At 40.8% G+C, this 25,031-nt stretch overlaps 2 protein-coding genes and 1 long non-coding RNA gene across 6 annotated transcripts in view; 1 reads left to right on the top strand and 2 right to left on the bottom strand.

The window, feature by feature from the left end:
• The window catches only part of STAU2 (staufen double-stranded RNA binding protein 2), a 168,843-nt gene extending 159,110 nt beyond the window's left edge, over positions 1–9,733 (bottom strand). For all 4 annotated transcript variants that reach the window (XM_027452356.3, XM_027452358.3, XM_027452357.3 and 1 more), the window contains exon 1: positions 9,585–9,733. The gene's annotated coding sequence lies outside the window, so the exon portion shown is untranslated. The remainder of the gene's footprint in view (positions 1–9,584) is intronic.
• A 151-nt stretch (positions 9,734–9,884) lies between these two features.
• On the top strand, positions 9,885–19,477 carry LOC119715880 (uncharacterized). The gene is made up of 3 exons (XR_011807464.1): positions 9,885–10,767; positions 12,523–12,575; positions 13,617–19,477. It is a non-coding gene; the product is annotated as an uncharacterized lncRNA (long non-coding RNA).
• Positions 19,478–21,805: 2,328 nt separating this feature from the next.
• Positions 21,806–25,031, bottom strand: part of UBE2W (ubiquitin conjugating enzyme E2 W) — a 33,454-nt gene continuing 30,228 nt past the window's right edge. Inside the window, exon 6 of the mRNA XM_027452359.3 lies at positions 21,806–24,745. Within this exon, the coding sequence (XP_027308160.1) occupies positions 24,732–24,745 (14 nt within the window). The 3' untranslated portion in view covers positions 21,806–24,731. The remainder of the gene's footprint in view (positions 24,746–25,031) is intronic.

Below are 25,031 nucleotides of genomic sequence, written 5' to 3'. Positions count from 1 at the left end.
GCCAATACAAGTTAACCTAGTTCTCATACTGCCACAAATTTTATGCCCAGAAAATAAATTGAACCAGACAGACAGAATATTGATTCAGACACAGACATCAATTCGAACCAGCCAAGATATCCTGAATTATTACGGAAAAGAAAATGTGAAACTTTCCCCCACCCAAACAGCAAGACGATCTCCAGAGCCTTCTTTGTGGAAGGCCTTCCACATCCCAAAGCCATCGTGGTTTGAGGTATATCCAAAAAAATAGCTCATAGATGCTTTGCAGATCAGAGGCAGAACATCACAAGTACTCCACAGCACTAGAGGGTCATATCCTTCCTTCTGTGTATGTCTAATGTAGCTAGGAGCAACCACTAATCCAAAAGACAAAAGCAGAACCGTCGTAACTCATAACAATCATGGTACAGAAGTGACTTAAACTACCTACGACTTCTTTGAAAACTGAAAATGTGAATCTCCCTAGACAATCTGTGATAGTTTTTCAAAATACAACCTCACTTGGTTCCACAGCCCTTGGAAAAGGAAGGGAGAGTAGTACCGTCATCGTGAGAGACTACATAAACTAAGCTGGATTTCCAGGGCTACCTCAAAATTTATCCATACAAAACACAGCAGAAAGCCTCACGGATATGATAAATTAGTTTAGCTAGTCTAGAAATTGTAAACACAGAAGCTGAGTTTCATGGAAAGAATTATAAGTTTCTGTTTGCTCACTTTTTTACTTTCTGAGACAGGTCATTCAAGTGAACCACTGATATATTCCACTGGGACTCAAAAAAAAAAGGGTACACTGAAATGGTTATTGGTTGTACAGAGAGGTTGTCACACCATCTCTTACTGAAGTTGATGGGCAGGTAAACCACATTTGCCTTAGGTTAAACAAAAAGGAGTAGCTAAGCTTTCTCATGAAGGAAAATAGCTGAAAAGAAGGGCAGCCTAAGCCACTAGTTTAACAATCAATCATCAGCTTAAAAGTGCAGAAGGAGATTAAGTAAATGAAAAAAACATGACTCAGACTTGACATGCTGCCACTACCAAATTGTTCACAAAGCAGTAACTGGTTCTTTATTTGTAATATCAGAGTCTAAACTGAACTCCTTCAAATTTTCTAGCTTCTTTTAATTTCTCTGATTTTTATTTCTAAATGCTGTATTTTTTCACTTTCTACTAGCAACTAGTAGTTTTATTCCTACCATCTCAAATAAGCTCTGATTGACTTTGAATTACAAAATACTCTTATTTGAAGATTATTCTAAGTAAAAGATCCCCGCAACTCTAATTTTGTTCTGAAGTATGCAAAAATTACTTCTCGAGTAAAAGCTCATTCCCTAACTACAAATTGCATATTATTAATGGAATTCAGAAAATGATCGAGGTTTTCCTTGGCTGCCTGTGACAAGCTACTACTCTGATCATTTCAAGTAACATAGCTTGGCGAAGCAGCAGAGCCGTGACTTTTTCTTCAGAAAAAGTTAACAGCCCTTGCAACCAGCCCTCCTCAAAACGTAATCACTCCCCTATAACAGCTCCAGGACCTTCAGAGAAGGATATTTCAAAGTGGCAGATGTTATGCTTCACTGTTATAAGTAGATCAAAATTCTGATTTATGTGACTTTTTTTAAATTCTCCATGAGTGTAGTGAAATGCCTAAAAAGAGCATTTCACAGCTAAAATGGTGAATTCCCACCTTTAAGTCTCATGCAGTTTCCCAAAAGTTGCAACTCCCAGACACAGCTTGAGTGGAATTGCCATCTCCTCCTGTTCATGAACCACTCCTGGAGCTCCCCCTTCTCGCAGATGTCCCATCTACATGTTTTGGGATGCGCAGCTCCTAAGACTAGCTCCCTGCTCATAATTGTAGCACATCTTGTCAGATCAGTTCTGCAGTGAATCCAGAGAAAGAGACATCTTCCTACTTTGCATGCAGCTCTCATCAGCTGGTGAATAAAGGCAAAATAATTACTGAGTACTGGATCGGCTGCACTACGTTCTCTGACTGACGAAAAGCACAAGATGCAAGTTTTCAACTGGAGGAAATTAATGGTTCTGAGATGCTAAGTTTGGGGGCAAGGTCATGAACTGTTGCAAAACTGGTGACACAAGCCTGGTACAAAAACTATGAAAACAATGAAAGTGCAAAAATTAAGGAAGTGGACAAATCTTCTACAGCTAGCAGTGACTTGGTGATACCAACCCAAGGCTCCAGCAGACACAATGGGAAGAGACACACACCTGGAAGAGTCGCAGAGAAAGGCAAAGGGAACAGAGCTGAGTGCCCCCACCACAGGCAGCTATCAATACCAGCTCTTCAAGCATCCTGAGAATGCAAAGAGTCATCAGCAACAACTCAGCACAGTACACAAGCACTGCAATGGCCTGTTGATTCCTTGTGGCAAAACCACGCTTTGGACCGAAATTAGGAACTGGTGTGATGAAACATATTCTAACAAATTACTTATCTCCACAAGAAGGTGCAGATTATGGAAGATTTTGGCAATCCTGGACGGGGAAAAAATCCTGGTGGTACAGTTACAAATCCTTTCAGTCGAAGCAAGTTAGCAAAGGCAGAAAACGTTGAAAAAAACTGCTGCCTATAAGATCATTGAGAAGCTAAACATTAAAAACTTGCTGAACACTGAGCACACACATTCCAGCACAGCAGAGGCTACATGCATCTGGCAGGATGGCAAAAGGTTAATCTCTACAGTTGAATCAGCGAGGAGGATATTAAACTAACAACAAACAGCAGAAAAGAGGCCAGTAAAAAGAGATCTGGCTGAAATGGAGCACAGTGTGAGTACACAGAAACAGCATGACAAAAGCATGAGACTTTTGCCTCCAACTACTTATGTACTAATGATTAGGAGTACCAAGCAGGATATATAGCAAGACAGCAGAGATATCAATCCATGTAGTTGCTGATTCAGAATAACCCGACTTCCCCAGACTGAAGGGAGTTATAGGCTTAACTATTACAGAAAAAAAATACATGAACTGAAACAGTGAATAAAAATTTGGAATTAAATACTTTTGCAGAAAGAGACAGAAATAAAACAAAGGACAGCCTTGGCTAAAAGTGCAACCTGATTCAGTGGTAACATGAAAAGATTCACAATAAAAGGTAACAGCACCTATAGCCGAGTGACAACAGAAAAAGAAGTTTGCATACAGGAGGAATGCCAGAAGTGCTAGCAACAGCACCCTGACTACATGGAGACAGAGTGGACGGGCTTTGAGCTCCACTTTAAAGGAATGTCTTTCTCACCACTCACTATGCTTTCAGGACTCCTGGGCCATTAACTCCAGCAGGGTGAAGTTAGCTTTTGTGAATCTGGAATCACCCTAAATCAGGGTGAAAGAACAAACTTGCTTTTGAACTTCCAGGGAGCTAACGCTCCTGTTCATTACTGAGCTAAGAATCCTGTTTCTTACCTTCAGAACTAGAATCAAATACATAAAAAACACTTCAAAAGGGAAGAAGGGCCCACTTTTCTAAGATCTCCAAGAGAACATGTGCTATTTGGTAATATATACATATGTATGTGTCTAATGAAGTCCTGCCTCCTGCCAAGAGGAATGCTCCTCATTAGCAAAGGGAAGGAGTGCTCCTAGCCCAAAAGCCATCCAGTATCTAGACTGTGATGCGTCAGAAGCAGAAGTTTGGGGAGATGTGCACACTCTGAGCAGTGGAGCAGAGGTCTGCAATCCAACGCAATGGCAGAAACAAACAAACCTGAAAAGCAGAATGGGCCCTGGAACTAGAGCTGCCTTGGCTGAACAAGTTCAGCTGCAGAGTTCTGCCCTGCACTGTCTTTCTGAGGACCTTTTGTGATAGTGAAATGAAGAGAAAAATGCACAAACTGTAATAAAATATTTGGCTGCCAGAACTGAAAATGTGAGGAAGCTGATAAAGACCCAGGCCATTAGGTATTTTAGTTTGATACCAACTATGTTTCCCTTGCTGCTCAAGACTATGAGGTGTCTGAGCAAAGGTAAACTGCACAAGGCAGTATTTGCAATGATAGCAAAGAAAGCTATTGCTTAATTTAATGGTCACATAAAAGAGGTGATTCCAAAATGTGCCTCAAAAGCACCTGCTCTGGTGAGTTCCCATTCACAGTAATTCCTAGAGCAGCCAGTTTCAGAAGAGCCCTGTACTACAAACAATAGCTGGAAAAAAATGTTGGATTAGTTCTTCTCCAGGAACCTGGCAAATACCTACGGTTGCCTTCAAGTCCACATCCAGTGTCCTCATGTCCTACAACTCCATCAGACCATGGAAATGAGATCTTCTCCTGGTATCTTCAATGACTTTTCACTTGTTTAATGCTTTGCCTTAGTGATGAAGGCTATCCAGTTGAAGAAGGGTGAGAGAAGACAGAGTGGGCCATCCTCCCTTTCACAGAGGTCCAATCCCATATATAACCTTATGGATTCATCTAAGAGAGAGTTTAGAGAAGTCCCTGAGGAACCAGGGTGGGCTTTACCTGCCTCCTGATCTAGGACAAGCTTCTCATCCCCCTTCATGAAGGACAGACGGTCTCAATTCCCGTACAGAAGCTGAGAAACCCCCTATTTCATGCAAGACCAGTAAGCATGCTGGACCGAGTTACAGACAAAAAGGGTTTTCATGAAAACCTCTCTGGAGTATTTTTGGTATTCATCAAGATTTCCAGCCTTTCACAACAGTTACAAAAAGAGACGTCTCTTGGGTGTATACTCTTGAGGAAAATTACTCATTGGCAATGTCTTTTTGAGGAACATTGCCACCACAGATGGAAGATGGTTCAAAGCAGGGCAGTTTAAGTACTATCAGATACACAAGACTGAAACCAAAAGCAGAGGAAACATTTACCACATTGGAGAAAGGAAAAAAACCTGTAAGCTAGTATCCAGGACTGAAGGATGATCCGAAGGGAAAAAAATAGAACAAACAAAAATAGGTGATTTTTTCACAAGAACTTTTAGATTACTTCATGTTTTTATCTTGTCTAACATAGCTGGAGTTCCTATAGACTGTTACTTCAGTTCATTATTTGTCTCAGTACAACTGGATATGCTACAAACTGACCCAACGTTGCCCTGTATCAACTCTGCTATTTCACCTTGGGAATAGCATGTCTCAATTTCTTCACTTCAAAACTTATCAGTTGTATGGATGCGTCGTCTGGATGACACAGGAAGAGTTCTCTTTTCCAAAAAGTCAGATAAGCCAGCTGCTTATCTGATCAACTTCAGTTACTGACAATAAGCCACATGTTTACTGTACTGGAATTTCCTTACATTGTCTAACGCCACTTTTCTTAACTGAGTTTATTGTAGGAGAAACTGGAAACCATAAACGCATGACAGCTTAAAAAAAAAAAAAAAAAAGAAATTAGGAATAGGAATAATAGTAAAGATTAGGTTCCTCATCTTCTTCTGAAGAGCTCTTCTTGTTCCCACAGGTGCCCATTTTCACTGCAAGGAGATTCCCTTGAAAATCCAGTCTCCTACCCTCAAAAACATTTCCTCCAGCCAGGAGGCACACAGCACTAATTCCCTGTTCCTCAAAGCTGGCAAGCAGAGAAATTGGAAGCATGACCAATGTTAGCATGATCCTTTGGAGCTATTCAAGAGAAGATGAGACTGTAAACATATCCTTTGAGTGTGAGGTATTATTGTAAACATCTTTGTAAGCTGCCTTTTTCCAGAAACTAAGGATAGCAGGTTAACCCACACACACTGTAATACTTAGCCACCAGCTATTAGCAGGGCCTTCCCTGAACACCACCTGAAATCTGTGCCCAAAATGCTGACTTCCAGTTAGTCTAACAAGAATCCCCTTCATCATTTCAACGGTGACTAAATTAGAAGATCATGGGGATACATAAACATACAGGAGTCACAAAATTAAACATTTTGTATGCAAAAAAAATATTTACCAGGAAAAATAAATTTCTGATTTTATTTAAGCATTGATAAATTTGTTACAGACCAGTAACATACTATACGGAAGCATACTCGATTACACCAAAATAAAAGATGCAGCGTGACACAGGTGAGCACCCTACAACCCTGGAGCGCGATCTCACTGCTGGGAAACATTCCAAATGCTGCCAGCTTAAAAACAAACAAAAAGGTGCTGCTGAGGTGAAGAACGAACCAACATTTAACAGCTACAGGCATACATGCGACTTCAGTGTTACACTACTACAGATGGTTTTTCAAAGTTCATTTTTAGAAGTTGTGACAAGCAATTTTTCTCTTCTCAATAGCTTCCAGAACAACGCATGACAAGCCACCTCTCAGATTTTTCCTGAACTCTTGATCTTTTAACACAAACACACTTTGGATAATGCTGATCGTGACTGCTCCCTGACAATGAGCAGACCCGAGCGATCTCTGAGAGCACAGCCCTTGGCTCACATTATACACTAAATGCTACATGCAGGTTCCGTTTCTTCTCTTCCCAGGGTCTGCCGCAGACTCGCACCAGCTCTAACTCCCAGATTTACACCATGTATCCTCTTCACTCCCCTGGGCAAAGTCGTCCACCCCATTCTCCACCCTACCTGTTTCACTGCACCCTGGTCTTGTGCTTTATACACCCCTCAACCAAACCAACCCCCCAGCCTTATCCTTCTGAACTGCTGCTTGTAGATACGAGGGACACAGCAGCAGTTAATAAACAGCAAGTGGGTGAAAGAGGGGTGGCCGGGTCAGGACGGCCTCATTAGAGCCCCGATGCTTACAGGGATGTATTCACAAGCCTAACACAGTCAAAGCAGCAGAAGGGATGGCTGAGAGGCGTGAGCACTTGAAGGGGTCTCCTTCCTGCATGGATTCCGGTAACAGTACCCAGAGCAGTTTTAAGAAAGCAACATCTTTCTTTGTTTCTCTTCCTCTTTCGGGAAGAAAGAGAAAAATCAGGAACTGCTGTGAGAAACAAGAGGCTGTAAAGTGATCCAAAGATCAGAGACGCAACGCAATTGGTGCTGGTAGAAGGCAGGGCTAACTTATCTGACAGATCTCGCAGCTGATGAGAGGAAATCAATATAACCAAGGAAGGAAAAGCGAGGCCTTGGTAGCACATTAACTGAAGTCGTGTTCTGAGAGTTATCCTAGAAAGTTGCAGGTTTGAGTCCTCCCCCACCACATCTGTGTGGCCCACGTAAAGAAGCAGATATTTGACTCTCTGATGGGACAAGATCTGTGCAGATGGCTACGTGTATGTATGAAGTATACGCAACTTAGCACTAAAAACCTGCCCACCTTGTAAGGCCTGCTCCCCTGTTACATCATGTTGTAATAGGATGCATTTGGGGCTGCAGGCTCAGACGTAACTGACCTGAGCGTTTCTCTCCTTTTCAAAGACGGACAGATCAATAGCCACGTACTTCAGGCAGGTCAAAGCAAACTATCTAGACAGAGCATGACAGGTGCAGCCTTCCTAGTGCCTGGGGAAGCAGCCTTGGAATCGGAGGACCTGCTCTTACTCGGCCGGTTGTCTAACCTTCCCAAGGTCACTCCTCGTGCCACTTGGCAATTGGAACGCGCAGCATCCGATTCGCTTCCCACATGCACACCTACATCAGCCAGGATGTCTGTGGAGTCATGCTCATAACCCTCTGCAGCAGACTCTCAACCCCGGTATTTGCCTCCAAGGAAGGGGCTGATTGAGTTAATTGCTTATTTAAGCTTGGTCAGGTCATTAAAACACCTCTGACAAAGTTTTCCTGCAAGTAAAATTAGGAAGCTCTTTTGCAAACTACTTTCACAACTCGGGATGAAAGATTATTCAAATTCATTATTACTTCGATGTTGTTCTTGGGGAACGAGGTAGCTCGAGCTGGCAACGAGGTATTTGAAGACTTTGGCCTCCGAGCTGCAGTCTGAGCCGAACCCAAACCGGATGACTTCTGCCAAAGCTGAACAACATCACTGAAAAGTTCTCTTTCAAGCAAAGAAAACCTGAATTGCACCTTCCCCTCAAAAACTATGACCAAGCAGCCGGTCGTAGTCCAGCTTTTAGTTGCCAGCAACAGGAATCTCAGCAAACACAGGAAGAAACAGAAATCTTCCTCTCCGGGAGCTTTTCTAGGGCAAAGCTAAGGTTGAGCGATTGGAAGTCAGTACTGGAAATCTCATGCTGCTGCTGGCTTTTCAGCAAAGAGATTTCATTCAGAGAGCTGTCAGACCTGGCACTGTTTATAGGCAGCGATGTCACAACAAAACCTGTGCAGAACCTCCCTATATTTAGAAAACGGCTTCAATACGTTAATATTATTACATGGGTGTCGATCCCTAACCCGGAGTTACTACACAGCTCGGGGAGGCTTCGTGCCTGCACAGCTTGACGCCAGCAGTAATGTCAGTGAGATAGAGCAACGTGTGCGGTGCAACCCCACCTACTTACACCAGAGCAATAGCCCTGCTTGTGCCTTACGTTGGGGCAATTCAGGCAGTACTGCTCAACACTGAGAGCGGGGCAAAGAGAGGAGCCACAGCAGCGACACCCCGTCCATTCTTCCGTCTAAGAAACTTTATTAGTACCGAAATAGTTGCATGGGGGACGCCCCGCATGCGGCCCAAGATGCTTGGCATGCTGCGAGCCAGCAGCGGGTGGATGCACAGCTGGGGAGCTGCTGCTTGGGCACTGAGGACTTCGAGGGCCCTGAGCACGGGGGCTGTGGGATTTGTGCCCCAGGAGGGCACGGCCGCCGCGTCCAGGCCCGGCTGCTGGCAGCACCAACTTTTTCCACCCGGAGACCTCGATGGCAGCACGGCCGGCACCGCCTGCCCAGCCTCGGCCTGCCTGACAGCCGCGGGGCTCCCCGGCCCCGCAGCCCCGAGCCTGGGGCCGCCGGGGCAGCCGGTGCCGCCGCCGCTCCGCGCTGCCATCCATTTTGGGAGCGCGGCGCCGCGGGTCCCGCTGCCCAACAAGTTTGGGACCGGGTCCGGAGCGCGGGGGCAGAGCCAGGGGAACGGGGCGAGGCGGCGGCCGGGCCGGGCCGGGCTGGGCTCCGTGCCGGGCTCCGTGCCCTTCACACCGGGGGGATCCCCGTGCGGCCGAGGCAGCTCGCAGCCGGCTCTCGGGCAGGCCCGGCGGCCAAACGCAGCCCCCGCCGGGCCGAGCCCAGCCCAGCCCTGCCCAGCCCAGCCCCACCGCCCGGCCTCGGCGCAGCGGCGGCGGCCCGGCGGGGGCTCCCGCGGGGTCCCCAGCGTTGGGGCGCCCACCTGCGAGCCCCCGGCCCCCCAGGGGCGGCGGCGGCGAGGGCCGTGGGGCGGATGGCGGAGTTGGTGCCTCCTCCTCCTCCGCCGCCCCCCTCCTCCTCCATCCCCGCCGTGGCGCAGCGGCGCCTTCCCGGCCTCGGAGCCCCCGCGCCGGGGGAGCGAGGAGGAGGAGAAGGAGGAAGAGGAGGAGGAAGAGGAGCGGGACGGGGCCCCGGCCATCATGGCTGCAGCAGCCCCCTCCCCTTCCCTTCCTCCCCTCCCTCCCCTCCGGCCGGGTCCCGGCTCCCCCGTCCCGCGCCCCCCACCCCCTCCCCACCCCGGGCGGCGCTGCCGGGGCTGTGTCCGGCCCCGTGCCCGGTTACCTGCTTCCCGGGGACGCCTCGGGGACGCCTCCAACATCGGCAAACACTAAAGAGAACTAACCCCGCCGCCGCGGCGGCCGCCGCCGGCCCCAACCACTCCGCCCCCCCCCAACGACACCCCTCCTCCTCCTCCTCCTCTTCCTCCTCCTCTTCCTCCCCCTCCTCCTCCTCCTTCCCTCCACCCCCCTCCCCCGGCCGCCGCCGCCCCCCTCCCGCCGCCTCCTCGCCCCCCGCCCCCGCGGGCTCCCGGCGCCGCCGCCCCGGCCCCGCTCCCCCCCTGCTCCGGCGCCGCGAATGGCCCCGTCCGCCTCCCTTCCCCGGCCCGCAGCGCCGGCGGCAGCGCCTCTAGCGGCGGCCGGCAGCGGGGCTCCGGGGCTCCGCAGCACCCCGCGGCCCACCCCGGGCACCGCGGGGCCGGCCCCGAGCCCCCCTCACCCCCCCCCGCTCCGGTTGCGGGGCGAGGCTGAGAGGAGCGGCCCGGGCAGGGCAGCCCCGGCCCCGTTCCCATTCCCGGTCTTTAAACTTGGCAATACGTGGAAAGAGTCCCTGGAAAGCACCGGGTTTTACCACACGGCTGGCAGCAGCCGCCTTAGCCTCGCTCGTGTGCCACAAGACGAGCCGCGAGGTTTTTATTCCGTTTTGGAAACGGCCTCGCAACGTTTTACCTGTTTTTTGTTTTTTTTTTCCTCCCGTTTTCTCTTTGCAGGGACCTGACCCCTACCGGCTGCTGGGTGGAAGGTGGCGTCTGCACCAGGAGCAGCTGAAGAGCACCACAGCCACCCTCAATGCACGGGAAATGAAATTAACGGCTTGCAGCGATGCAGGGAGAGGTGAGCAAACACAACACACCACAACACAACAGAGAGACCCTTTTTTTTTTTTACTTTTTAATTCGGTTTTACTCCTCTCCCTCTGCCCGTGCTGTTAACACCACGCTGGTTTCAAACAGGACTCCTCTCCCCTCCGAGGCACGGGTTCAGAGAGGAAGGCAGAAAGTCATAAACGCGACTTGTGTCAACAGTTTGGCTGTGGCAGATCCAGCAGGAGACGTGGCGGAGAGAGGAGGGCAGCTGCTGAGCCTGCTGGGCCTTGCCCCACTACTCTGTGGTGGGAGGCCACAACCCGAGGCCGTGAGGTGCGGAGGTGGAAGCTGGTGCTGCACCACACGAAGCCTCAGCCCCAGGTGGGATGTGCAACCTAAGAGGTTTCCAAACCCTGCAAAGTTGCCACAGCTAGGCTAGATGAAGCCATGGCTCTGGTTCTGCTTCCAACCAACAGCACTCCTATGACCATCTTTACCACTAAAAAGAATGGAAACTTCAAGTTTTGGGTTTATTTTTCATGAAAAAGGGAAGAGTTCTGAGTTAATCAACAAATATCTAATTTGGGGTGTAAAAATCTGCTTTCTTGATTGGCTTAAGTAATTATTTATCCAGAGTACGACAAACTAAACACTTTTAAACCCCTGCCAAAGCTAGCTAGAAGCATTAGAACTTGGAGCAATTAATTTAGCTGATTAGCAAGGCTGCAGTAACTAAACTTGCTATGTTTACAATTACTAGCATTTTTTTGTGAAATTACTATCTTTTTACTATGCAACTGTATTTTAATGATAGCTTTCAGAGTTAGAACATGAGATGTATCAAAACTAATTTACAAACTAACATACTTACTGAGGATCAGAATGAATCCAAAGTTCACATTTCCTTCAGTGCCTGTTTATGTTATTCCATGTGAATTTTTTAAAACCGCGATTTAAAACCAAGCAGTGGACTGGTATGACAGCTGGGAGCAAAAGAAGGAACAAGATGTAGCCTGACCGGCTTCCCAAGCACTCACGGTATAATCGCATCTGAATGGCACATCCCCCAGATGTGCTCTGTATAAGTTTGTGTATTACAGACAATAATTTATACACCAAATACACATACTGACACTTAGTGACAGGACTGTGTTGTGAGTAACTAGGTGACAGCAAGGTTTTATTCATACTAACAGAACGCTGCCATGACATAACTTCTTTAAATACACTTTGGGAACACAGCATTTGCTACGACAGTTTTATACATACCCTTTTTTCAGCTGGGGTAGCTTGTCATCCTTCCCTTCTTATTCCTCCATTGTTTAGTTTTCTTAGATTCCTTACCCCTTATTTCATTTAAGAACTGAGTTCAGAAATACACAACATGATACAATTTCTTACATATTCTTCTGCTATCATGTACTAATGAGCAATAATGCAAATACTTTTCATAAGGCTGCTACAAAAGTTTTTGCACAAGCTCATTTAGAAGATTAATCATGACAATCTATAAGCATTTTTTGTTTTAATTTATGGCAACTTTTTCTTTCTAGTTACTGTTAGTAACTTGAGGAACCCTATATTATAGCATGTACTTAGTGTACCCAGCATAAAAATGCATTCAGTGAATGTCAGCATCAGATTACAAGGGAAGGTTTCTGAACTTCCTGCAATCGATAGATACGGTTGCAACAAGCCTCTAAAATCTCCAGTCTGTGCTATGACTTCAATGTTCAATGCTTTTATAATATTACTAAACAGGTAATAGCTTGGTTTAAAAACACATCTTGAAATACTTATGAACTCATGCATCTCATATCTTAATATACATTCTGTGCCACAAATGGTATATAGCTGAAAGAAAACAAGACAAAAAAGAACATTTTATCCATAAACTTACCATATTTTTGTATTTTTTTATATACACAGATGAGTTCTGGATCTATTTTTTCCAGGTATAAAGTAAAGGATTACGTATTTTATCATCTCTGAGATCCCATGATCGTTGTTCACATCCATAAAGTTCCAATCACATAGGAGAAACTTACTAAACAGCAAAACACTGCGTTGCGTTACCACTGTTTAGATTTACTATACCTTTCTGAATGTTGTTTTTTTTTTTTCCTTTCCACTCAGTACCTCCAGTACAAACAGCTTAATAGAAGCTAAAATAATCTCACTTTTTGAAGGTAAGAGATGCAGTTTGTATATACGTATCTGCTCTACTCTGTGTACAATGGGAGTGCCCTGACTTGCGCAACATTTTAACTTCAGTAGGTAAATTCTGAATAGGCGTGATTAATTCAGTATGCTATTTGAAAACAAGAAAAAAAAAAAAAAAGAAAACCTAACACCTATAAATGCCTGCACAAATGCCTAACTGGGGGAAAGGGTATAAACATGTTCTGTTTGGTCTGTAAATATGAGCAAAGGGTATTTGAGGACAGCTGGCCTTGTTACTTCTAAGCTCAGATTCAGAAAGAACAAATTGGCACTTTCAAACTGACTTGCAAAATAATTTTTTTTACTGATATTATTAGAATAGTGTGGATTTTCTTTAAGTCATCAAGAAATAAATTTCTATCCCTCAATATAACCCTGGTGTACCCAGGAAAGCCCACTCTTACTTACAGTGATGTAGTCAGCAAGGAGGAATTTGACAAAGCCACAGAAGCACGAGCCTGCTTTCAATCCATATATAAAAAACAGTAAAACTGGTTGGAGGGGACCTCTGGATGTCACCTGCCCTACAACCTCCTTACCCCCTCAAAGCACAGATGGCTTTAAAGCTGGATCTGACTTTGAATTTAGCAGGTTTAGCTCAGGGCCTCATCCGGTTTACTTCTGAAAATGTCCAAGGATAGAGAATTTACACAACTCCTCCTGGCCAGGATTTGATAAAAAGTTGTTTTAATTCTACTTTTAAAATGTGTATTAATGAGCTTAGATTATATTTTTATATTGAAGTTAAGATAGTAATTAAGCTAATACAGAGTGCTCATAATATACCAATGGGATGTTGATGCTTTGTATTAGTCAGAGTCATTTATCTGAATTAAAGACTCTTAATATCTTAGAAGAATGGGTCACTTGAATTTTTAATTTAATTTTTTTTTCCACAATAAGTAAAACTTCTTAGCACAGCAAAAGTCAAGTGTTTTGGATTCTATTTGATTAAAACCCAGTATTATTAACAAACCTAAATCTAATCAAACTCTTGTTCTTGCCAGATACAGGTGCAGGACTATGAAAGCAGACCGCTATGGAAGTTGGAGGACAATGTATGTTATAAGTGACTAAAACCATTTAACATCTTGTGTAGTACACAAAATGAGAGACATGAACAAAGCAACATACAACTATAAAATTTACAAGTAAATATTATACAGAGCTTTCTCAGCTAACAGAAACCATTTATTCTCTATACTCCAGATTTGTGAGCACCAAATTTTAACAACTCACATACTCTTTCATGATTCACATCTAAAATGCAAGTTCCCTACTAAAGTAGATGAATCACATAATCACTTCGAAAATCAAAATGAAGTGAACTTGTGTTTGTCAGCATATATTCAGCTTTTTCTATGACTTCAAATTAACACTAGTGCTCAGTATGCTGGGCAAGCACAAGGTCCTTATCTCCTTTAGCAAACATCATTACTCTAAAACACACCAACAAGGTGAATCCAACCAAACTGATTTGCTGATTTTGCAACTTGACATCAAAGTATGAAAATCAGTTCTTCGTTTGTTGGCCCAACGACCCAAATTCTGATTGCTGTGCAGGTAGAATTGTATTTCCCTGTAATTATTTGCTCCTATTACTCTCATGCTGTAAATAGTAAGATCTTGCCCACATAAAAACTTCATCCTTTTAATAATGCTAGTGAAATTTAAAAATTTTACTGGCAAATTATTTAGCACTTGGTAGTAATTGTACTTACACATTAAGAAAACTTCACATTATTCATTATCCTAGTTCATTTATCCACAGCTGCATGAAAGTGAGGTCTAAATCTCTGCTTTGAACTTGTACATTTAATTTGTTTTGGGTTATAAAGACATGACTGCTTTTGTGTCAGCTGTTTCCATCATCACACATCTTCATAATTTATTTTCTACACAGAGAACTTTAAGAACTTAACATACAGTCACATCCTGCCTTCTTACAACTAGAATTTGTAAGTATTTCTTATGTTTTCCCAGATTTACAAAACACTTGGATTATCCCTGTAAAACAATCATTGTATAGCTTTAAAAAGACAGATAATTGAAGCCAATCGTTTTTTCAAATTTCCTTACTATAGGCAATGTAGACAGATGTAACTACAGTTTGACGAATTACTGAGAATAATAGAGAACTACCAACCTGAAGATCATGGTGCCTCAGTTTTTCATTACAAAATGCACAGGCAAATGTTTAGGAATTGCCTGCTTCTGAGTTGCAAGGCTTTGCTACCTTGTGAGAACACATTAGCTTTACACAGAACAAAGTATGGGAAAGCTGAAGCGTAATCACAGGCCAAAGCAGCAATAGATTCTGTAAGATTAAACAGGAATGTTTACAAGCTTTTTGTTTTATATTACTGATAGCATTCTGACTATATAAAGAAGTGTTCAAACAAGTTCAGACCTGATGCTGTTTTCATTGACAGTGTTGCAAGAGAGCATCGCGCCCATCTTGAGATGTTTTGGATTCTGATTAGCGCCTCTCACCGCAGAGACAGATCATAGCAGCACCCTTCAAACATTCACAAAGCTTCACCACCAGCAGCACTAATCTGTCCATATGCCAGCGTCCACACCGGGCACACTTATTGTGCTGGTGCCAGGGTGTACCTGATCATACCTATTGACATGTTTCCTAAGACATAGACTTCAACAGACCAGGCCGCATTTTAAAAAAAAAAAAAAAAAGGAATCAGGCCTTTTTAGATCTTGAAGTTCAGGCCAGGACAGTGTTAGACATGAAAATTTAGTATTTAGTTCACTGCCAAACATATTTGTGTACTAGCAATAAATTTACCTGATGTATTTAAGTAGATGCAAGAGATCATAGTTAGTCTGGACAGAATTATGTCAGTAGAAAGCTGCTTTCCGTGCTGCACAGTTTGTTTGCTTTTTCGTCCAGCTATGTAAGGTAAACTGATACAAAATGTATTGCATACTACATTAACAATTTTGACTACCTTGCTATAGTATGGATTATAAGACAAACAAAGCCTAACCATTCAAAAATACTCCTTTTACCGCAAGAGAGTGAATGAACTGCAGCAAAATGAAAAGGATTTGTACTTGCAAGTGACATTAAACCATTCTCTAGAATTAAAAAGAAATGACTTAAGGCAATTGGACAAGATTATAAAATTATACAGTAAGTTAAACCTACAGTAAATGAGTAGGTTTTAAAAAGACTTTTCTTGGAACAAGGACTGTCTTAGTCATATATGAAGTCATGTAGTAAGCAGAAAAGAGAAAGAAATCCTCTGTACACAGCATTAAGGAGACATACAGGAAAAGGGTTAATATAGAGGGTTTATCACAGTCAATAGGACAACAATAAAGCAAAGTTATTGACTACATGCATTCATAACCGTTAAGTGATATCATGAATGGAAAAAAACAAATGCAAGGACAAGAAGGAAGCATTGCAAATCAAATGATGTTTTGTTTTTAGTTGATTATTGATACCTTTAGTTTTTCATTAATGCTACCTCCTGGCAGCATACAGTAGCTTCAGTCTCAGCTTGCCTGTTTTTTTTGTTGTTGTTGTTGCTTTTGTTTTGTATGTTTGTTTTAAGGGACAGCTCTCAAAACAACTCAGTGCCTGCCACTTTTAGGGATGACAGCAACATACAGCTTCAAAACATGCCAAGCATTACTGAATAAACAGTAATATATAAGTTAAAAATACAAAATCTAAGCATTTACACCTATATCATATAATTTAACTACTCAGTTTCACCTACAAAGTAGCCATATCATGCCAGAATTTTGCCATGTTATAAGAACTAATGCTGTAACTTTTCCGTAGGACAACAGTGAATTAATATTATGACAATGTACTTTGAAAGACAGAAGAATGGTATTGGAAGATTAGTATTTGTTAGATAAAGTTAGTTAAAGCTGTTTGTCTTCAAAACATTCCTTAGTATAACATTCAAATCCTGTTAAAATGAAGACTCCAACCCTCAGTAAAGGTTTTTTGGGGCTGCTAAAAGAATTATAAATTACATATCCATAAGCTTGACAGCAAGATTTTTTAATTTTAGAGTTTGGAGTACTGGAAATAAGGAAACACAAATATTCTCATGTATGTCAGACAAGAAGAGCAGGACTAAATTCTGTTGCTATATGAAGAAATAATAGCATTGAGAGTAAATTTTGCAGCAGTTCAAACTTTAACATTATTTTTTCTATGGACAGTGCAACATTCTCCCATTAAGAAAAAAATCTTAGCGTGCACTGTCACCAAATCATCAGTTTGCAATTATGTGCTATCAGGGTAATGGCAATTTGTGGGTTACAAGAGTTCCACAATATATTAAAAAATTGACAGGAATGCATTAATTGGACGTTTCTATACTAAAATGCCGCTGTACAGCACTCAACTTAGCCAGACCTTTCTCACCCATTAAATAATTTCTTTACCAAAAGTGCTTGTTCTGTGATTATTGAACCTAGATGAATTTGGCTATTTAAGCAAAAGTAAAATTCCACATAATTTGTGGAGTTCAGTGTTCACTTAACAAAATAGTACCAATCTACATGAGCAGCAATTAAAATGCTTAAAAGAGAGCATCAATGCCTTCACAGTGGTTAGCAAAATCACCCTATGTCTGAAAATGTCTTATCCTTCAAAGCCATATAAGACAAACCATAAGCAATCTATAATGCATTGCATCTTTACAGATCAATGAACAGCATCCCAAGATTTTGAAATACTTTTTTTCACTGCACATAGTTCACAATGAAATTAATTAAATTACTGTTTGTGTATATATACACACACATTAAAAAAAGTAAAAAGACGTCTTGTATAGTGAAAAACAAACTTGGAGGGAGACAGCCCTTAAGTTTCTACTTCAAGACACAAGCTAGCAAACTCTCACTTTCCTCAGATTGTTTTTGATGCATTATTTTTACTTTTAAGAAAACAAAGAATGGAAATGTAGAAGTTGACAGAAAGCCACACTTCCAAAGAAAATGAAAAGCCCATAATAAATACAGTAAAATATAACATACATATCAAGATGGAAATACACAAAAATCAACTCAGATTAATGCATGGCCTAAGCAAGACTTCTAAAGTATCTTTTAGCACGTGCCCAAACATAAAACTATCATGGAGATCATAACAAGAAATAAAGCTCTAAGCTGGAAAGCAACCAAGTTCTAGCATAAACCATACAGCAAGATTCCTTTTCCAGAGGCCAAATTCAGAAGCATTTTGTAAATATAAGAAAGAAAAAAATCAGGTAAATGCTTTGTATTGAGACAAACTCCTAAGAGCAGCAGGACACCTACTCAAAATCAAACAAAGGTGTATAATGTGCACTTCAAGGAAGTTACCTCACCACAAAACAGTATGGCTTATATGAACTTTACCAGAAGTTTTCCCATTAAATCTTTAATTTACTCTAAAGAGACCACTCAAGTCACTGAACCCTGTAGGGTTTGTCGATGCTCCAGGCTGGCTGGCACAAGGCAACTCTTGTCATACTTACCGGGTACATCCAATACTGTATATAAAAAGTTTAGTAGAAATCTTTCAGGAACATCTAAAGTATATTGCACATTACCGTCTCTAAGGTAAGGAAATTTGCTTTCAGGATAAAACAACAATTCACATAGCATCCAAGTGGTAAACTGTTAAAATCTTCACTTTCAGAAAGTGTTGCACAGAAATGAACTTAAGAAAAATTACAAAGTAGCTGATGTGGATAGTACAAACATATCTAGATGAGGATAAAAACTCTTCGCAGAATTTGTGAGGTTCTTATGAAAAAGGATCACAAGCTTTTCTATATAGTATTTCCTGCCAACACCTGGGATACCAGGAAGACACTAGTAATGTCCAGATAATGATTTGGTCTACTCAAACAGACTAAATAAAGAAAGGAAGCACACAGAACTTGCAGAATTACAAAAACACATAGCAACAGATCTATTTTTCATCTGCAAGACTTCAGAATCTCTCTCCTGTCTAGCATAGCATTAATTTTTTTTTGGCTCAAAGTTTGCTAGGATTTCTGCAGAAATTATTGCAAAGGCAAAAAGAAACCTATTACTTCTGCTCACGTAGAAGGTTATCCATCCTTTGAGTCATGGCTTGCTTGGACCAATATTTTTTCTTAGTTGAGCATATCCTGGCAAACTCTGATACTGGTTTTCCAACACCGATTTGTTTGACATCAATCAGAAGTTTAAAATCTCTGGCCTTTCCTTCAGTTGCATCATTATCACAGTTGCCTTGCATCTGCCCTTGAAGAGCTTCACTACACGAGGTTTACAGCTTGGTGCAATTACTGACGTCCTCTTCAAAAAAAACTTATATCCACCACCAATTCTTTAAGAATCTTTAGAAATCCATCAAAACTGATCTTCAAGAACTGGTTCTTCCACCCCTCCCAACCTCCTTTGCAAGTACAGCTTCTTTCCACATGGCATCCCTATTCTTCACTAATCAACACAACTCACAGGAGTATGTGGAGATCATTCACAACACAGGATTGTCTGGACTATTACTTGAAGACACCAAAGCCATCCATTACCCAGCACGATGCTTAAGATGGGAATTGCTGCTTGGGGGTCATGATAATGTACAGATAGGAAACAGACTAAAAAAAGTCCAAAACTCAGTGTGAAAAACACACTTCAGAGTGAGATGCCCCCAACTTCTTTTTTCCCTGTAAATTCAGAGTGTTGCAAATCAAGACTTCAGGTTAGGTATGCTCTAAATGATTCTTACAGATCTTTGTCTCATTTGCCTAGTGATGTCTATTTCCTATACTACTACTTTCAAAATACTAATCTTCAATAAATTACCTACATTCAATAAAAACGTGTACTTTATCTTGTGCACACAAAATACGGGTACCAACTTGTTCTGTAGACATATGAACAGTTTAGAGGGAAAGAGAAAGATGGGCTCTTCCTGTGCAACAAATGAGAGTTCACTCTATTCCCATTCACCAGTCAGAATGACAGCTACCATTCTTTACTGACCCTTAAACTTTTTACTAACCTGGTATAAATAATAAAATACAGATGAAAGCCAGCATATTCCATCTGCCTTTTGAACACAACCTTCAGAGGAAGGGGTGAAATGAGAAACAGCCTGGACTCATCTCAAAAACCACCTACCTCAGTGCAAGAGTCCTGTCCTCCAGTACAAATCTGGCAAGCTGCTGACCATGCCTCACAGCATTAGCTATCTCAGCCCTTTTGGCTAGCAGTTCTACCTAATCCAATGACAACAAGCTGAACATGATTATTCTTTCCTTTTCTAAAAAAACACGTCTGAAATAAAAGCAAGCATAAAGATACAAATTATGGATCAAGAGTTGAGATAATCGTAAGCCAAAACATGAGCTTTCAAGTATTCTGGAATGGATCTGCACCAGAAGAGTGCTGAGGACTTTTTTTTTTTTTTTAAAAAAAAAAAAGCAATAGTAAAAATAAATAATAATAATCAATGCTAGCAGCCTCGATATAAAAAAAAAAGTGGGGGTCATGTGCACAGATACTAAAGATATCTAAACGGAGAGGTAATAAGGTAACAGACAACTTGAAAGCTCTGGAACACCTTTGGGGCTTTTACTATAAAAGAGAGTTAAAACAGACAGAAAGAATATCCTCCAGCAAAGATGGCCATAGTCCAGACCTCCAGCTCTCAGCATTCTCAGAGCACATAACTCAGCTTCTGCATAAAACAAAGCTTCTAGTACTTTACACCATGCAGAAAAGTCTAAAGATACGAATCAGATTTCAGTCACTACCTTCCAATGCCCAACTGCACAATCCTTTCAGTTTCTTGTATTAGCTCCAAAATTCTTGATCTTCTAAGCAAATTGAATCAGTTTGCTGCATGAAAGATTTTCACTTTTTCTTCTCAGCTCAGTTTCTGACTTAACATCTACCAAATCATCTCAGCGCAACATGGACAAAGGTAGGTGCAAGATAGAACATGAAGCTGGAAAGGAAAGAGGAGTACAAAGTCTTCCTTTTTAGTAGCAGTAAACTGAGACACCGAACGGCTGTAACCCTGCTCTTTTCATCTGTAAGGATGAAACACTCTGCCCTGGACAACTGCATTAACATCCTCCAGATAGTATTGTAGTCTGGGAAGAGAAAGGGCCCAGAACATTCATCTGAACAGATTTAACCCTGACCTGCTTGGCAGACCGCACTCCAAAGTGCTCCAACAAATATGTTCCCAGCTGCTGAAGAAATGACAGAAGTTTAAAGGTCCTACCGTGGAGCTTTTAAAGACAAGAAAACATACCAGCACAAGTCAAGCAACCATTGTCAGTGTTACAAAATTCCTTAAAAACCCTCAAACACTAATATTAAAAAGTAATTAAAACCCGGGGAAAAATATGGCAAGTGAATAAAATATCCTGCATTGTTTTTATCAGTAGAATTAAATACAGTGGCTAAATATTTTCAATTTTGTATTTCTGAATTATGTTTTAATGTATTAAAAGAAAGGCTCATACTCTTTCGATTTTTTTTAAGATATTTATGAGCCTGATGGTCTGGAAAGCTTGTGTAAGTCCTGGAAACAATAGGCCAACAAGTACCTGCATTATACACCAAAACCTAAATCAACGTTCCCATCCTTCTGGGTAGCTGGAAGATGGAAACTTTTCATGACAGACATTTGCCTAATCTGTTCTTTAAAAGTTACCGGCATGGGAAATTTATGGTCTCTTTAGACTTTATCTTTAAAGCCTTAGATATTAACTATGCTTGGCCAGAATTTCAAATAAAGTAATAACTAAAAATCGAACATCCAGAAGAGGATATTGCAACAGGTATGCATTAATTTCTTTTTTATTTTTTTTTTTTTTTAACATTTTTTTTCAGGTATCAAGGTGGTGTCTTTTTCCAAAACAGAAGCCATCCTATCCTGAAGAAAATACACATTCCAAGAAGACTTATTACCTGGTAATTTAATACATCTTAAGTTTTTGTTTGTTTGTTTTTAAAGACACTATTTTCTTCAACTGTACAACAGATATCCTCTGGAGAAAAGAGAAGACATCTCAGTACTATACACTTCCCTCTCTGGATATCCATCACAGCTTTAAGGAATTACTGACAGCTTTGTCTCAAGAGTAGCTAAATGTAATGAACAATGCTTCTGCACTCCACCATGAAAAGGTCCACACGTATTTCCATTCAAGGGTAGTAATCTATTTTAAAACAAGAATTTATTGTGTTATAGTATAAAGACACTAAACACGAAACAAAGTGTTTAACAACATCAACATTGACACAAAATAAAAGCAAGAACATTTCAAGCCAATTCTGTAACCATTTGATGTGAGAAATTCCAAGTGAAAGTTACATACACAGGGTCACCCTACAGAAAGGATGGCACCACCTTCATCTAATTTAAGCCCCTTCTCAGGGCATCATAGTATTGTCAGAATAGTTGCATTATTTTGAGGGCTTGAGTGGTGTATAGGTTTTGTCCTTGCCCTCTGTATATAGATGAACTTACCAACACATCTACGAGAGAACCAATGGCTGCATTTCTACTGTAAACTAAAAGACTTGAGGTAATTTCTCTTCTAAACTATCTTGGATTTCTGCTTCTCTATTATAGAGGGTTTCATAAAATTAAAGAGCAGCATAAATTTGGTTTACTTCATCGTAGTCCACAGAATAGCATAGGTCAATAAAACATAAAATGCTTTGCATTACAACGGAGATCTTCAACAAAATACATACAGTAATAAAGCTTCTCTGAAACCACATATTGTACTAGGGCAATCCAACATATGAAAAGATGCGTGTATCTGAGAAGATGCACTTGAACCAGTTCTTCGGACACATTACCTTGTGTCACAATCAGGTCTCTTCATTGTGGACTATTTGATAGGATCCATTATATGAACCAGCTGTATGAAAATACATGAATTTCTCAAAGATGCAACAATCTTTTCAATCAATAATACAGAGCAGCTAACATGAACATACAGATTAAGTATTCAGATTACTGCTCTTTCGTAAGAACCATTTTCAAAAATAACTGATTTGATTAACTTAAAACAATAAAATTTAGTTAAACAAGAAGTTAGGAGCACAACTATTTCATTTTCTTAAAATTATTATTTTTGGCTCTTAAAAGAATCTGAATTCTATGTTTTAAAGGCTCACTGTGAAAGTACATATACACATCAAATTTATATCCAAAGCTAGATTTTACCATCGAGTTTTAAAGGCCAAGAAATATTTTCAATACAGTAGAAAAAATAGCAGTTCCTGAAGAATATTGTAGCCTTACTTCACAGACAATATCGATTAATTAAATTGCTGTACAAAATACTTCTCTAGAGTAAATCCATTTGACCTCTATCTACCCTGAGTTATGTATCTATGTTTTTTAAAAATGTTTTAAACATTAGGTAACAGAGAAGTATGTACAAGGCTATAAAATTTGTCAGTTATTATATAGCAGTAAAAAAAAAAAATCATCATTATCAGCCAAATTTTTGTTTGTTATTGTAGTTACTCATTCTGGGTTGTTTCATTGTTGTTTTTCTGTTTTGTTTTTGTTTTTTTTTAAATCAAGTAGATACTTGTTTAGACATTCACGTATTGACCACTTTATTTTTATTTTTTGAGTGCAACAATAAGGCAACAGTAAAAAAAAAAAAAAAGTCATAGAAATTTTGCATACGTCGTAAAGGTATTACGTTTATAAAAGTGCTTCCTAAAAAGACAACCTAACTGCAGTATCAAAATATTACAGAGTGGTGAGAACAACTATTTATTATTTCAATAAATGTTGCTCCATAGAAAAAACGTTAATCTGATTTTAGGCTTTTTCATCTTTTTTTGGTGAAGTAAAAGCCTGGAAAAAAAAAAAAACAAAAAAAAAAACACAGTATGGCTGCGTGGGACAAGCAAGTTTAAGAAAATATATTTTAGTCTAAACTTAAATAAGAAGGTCCACACTTTTTTGTCAAAACATTAAGCCTCTGTCAAAAATGTATTTTTTTTCTTTTTATAGTACAGGATTAAAAGACAAGATGATGCTTACAAGGTAAAGAAATAATTTACATGAAAATATCTTCTGACAAAGCTTTTCAATCAAAATATTGTTTTGTAACATTCAAACATGACATACAACAAGAAAGGAAACAGTGAATGCAAACAAAAAATGTTATATGGATTGCTTTCAAACACATAAATAAATGAAATATTGGTGTAGGCAGTAGGGCTCATGCTGATGGCTAGCCAGAAATAACAGTGTGCAATCTATTTGGAAAAAGCTCTAAAGTACAAATTACAAGCCCAATTACGGACTGCAGCAAGTTCAGTTATATCACTGCCATCCTCTCTTATCTCCAAAATAAATTCTTGATTAAATCACTCATACCCTAAATTACTCATACCTTTGCTTCAGAGATATGAATAACTATATACAAAAAGTAGTTTTATTTCACCATAGGGATAACATTGTACCTCCCTGCCAACGTCACTTGAAAAACCTTCCATGTCAAAACAATTTGACAGCAGATAAACAATTTAATAAATACGCAACGATCTTATTACAGTCCTTCAGCTAAGCATGTTAACTCATGCTGCTAGTTTTGTGATCACAGTGCATAGAATCCAAATATAAAAGAATGGGGTGGCTTTTAAGGTAATGGTAGATCCCTTGCTTATAATCCAAATATATCTGGAACTTTCATAAGTTCTGTCATGCATCAATCTTTTTGTGGCAGGAGCAAAACCTTTCCCTGGTACAATGTCCATTGCCGGCAATGGATGCACCAAAACCGCCAAGGAGCTCAGTGTTATTGCACAATATATGAAGACCTGGAATTCTTCCAAAAGCTTAAAATAAAAATAATGGAATTATTCTGACATTTCTGGACACCTGCATTAATACTGTATGACTAATAAAAGCATGTCAGTTGCATGGACTGAACCAGCGATCAACATGCGCCCAGAATGCACACTAGTAAAAATGCAGTCAAAAGAAGTAGTCTTCATTGCCTATAGGTCACTTCCAGTCAAAGGTTAAAGTTCAAAGACTGAATGATCAAAGTGCTCATTTTCTCAGTAGGACTATCTTCTGCTACGAGGATCACAAAATGGTGGCATCAACATGTGTCATCTTTAAAATAAAAGAAGAGTATTTATGGAAAACATGTAAACACTCCAAGTTCAAGTTAGCACGGCGCTGTACGCAGAAGCAATTCCTGGCAGAGATACTAACATGCAGCAGTAACACATCAACTAAGTTTGCAGTTTTGTTCAATAATGACTTAGGGAAAAAAAGGCGAGAACATAAAAAAAACTTCCAAAACACACGTACACCCCCTGAGCACGTTAGTATTAGCAAATATTCCATTAAAAGGACAATAATTTCCACATTTAACTAGAGAAACTTTCCACATTTA

Source organism: Anas platyrhynchos, chromosome 2 (assembly GCF_047663525.1).
Source record: "Anas platyrhynchos isolate ZD024472 breed Pekin duck chromosome 2, IASCAAS_PekinDuck_T2T, whole genome shotgun sequence".
Lineage (NCBI taxonomy): Eukaryota > Metazoa > Chordata > Aves > Anseriformes > Anatidae > Anas > Anas platyrhynchos.
Note: the sequence above shows the minus strand (reverse complement) of the source record. Positions and strands in the feature narration are given on the sequence as shown.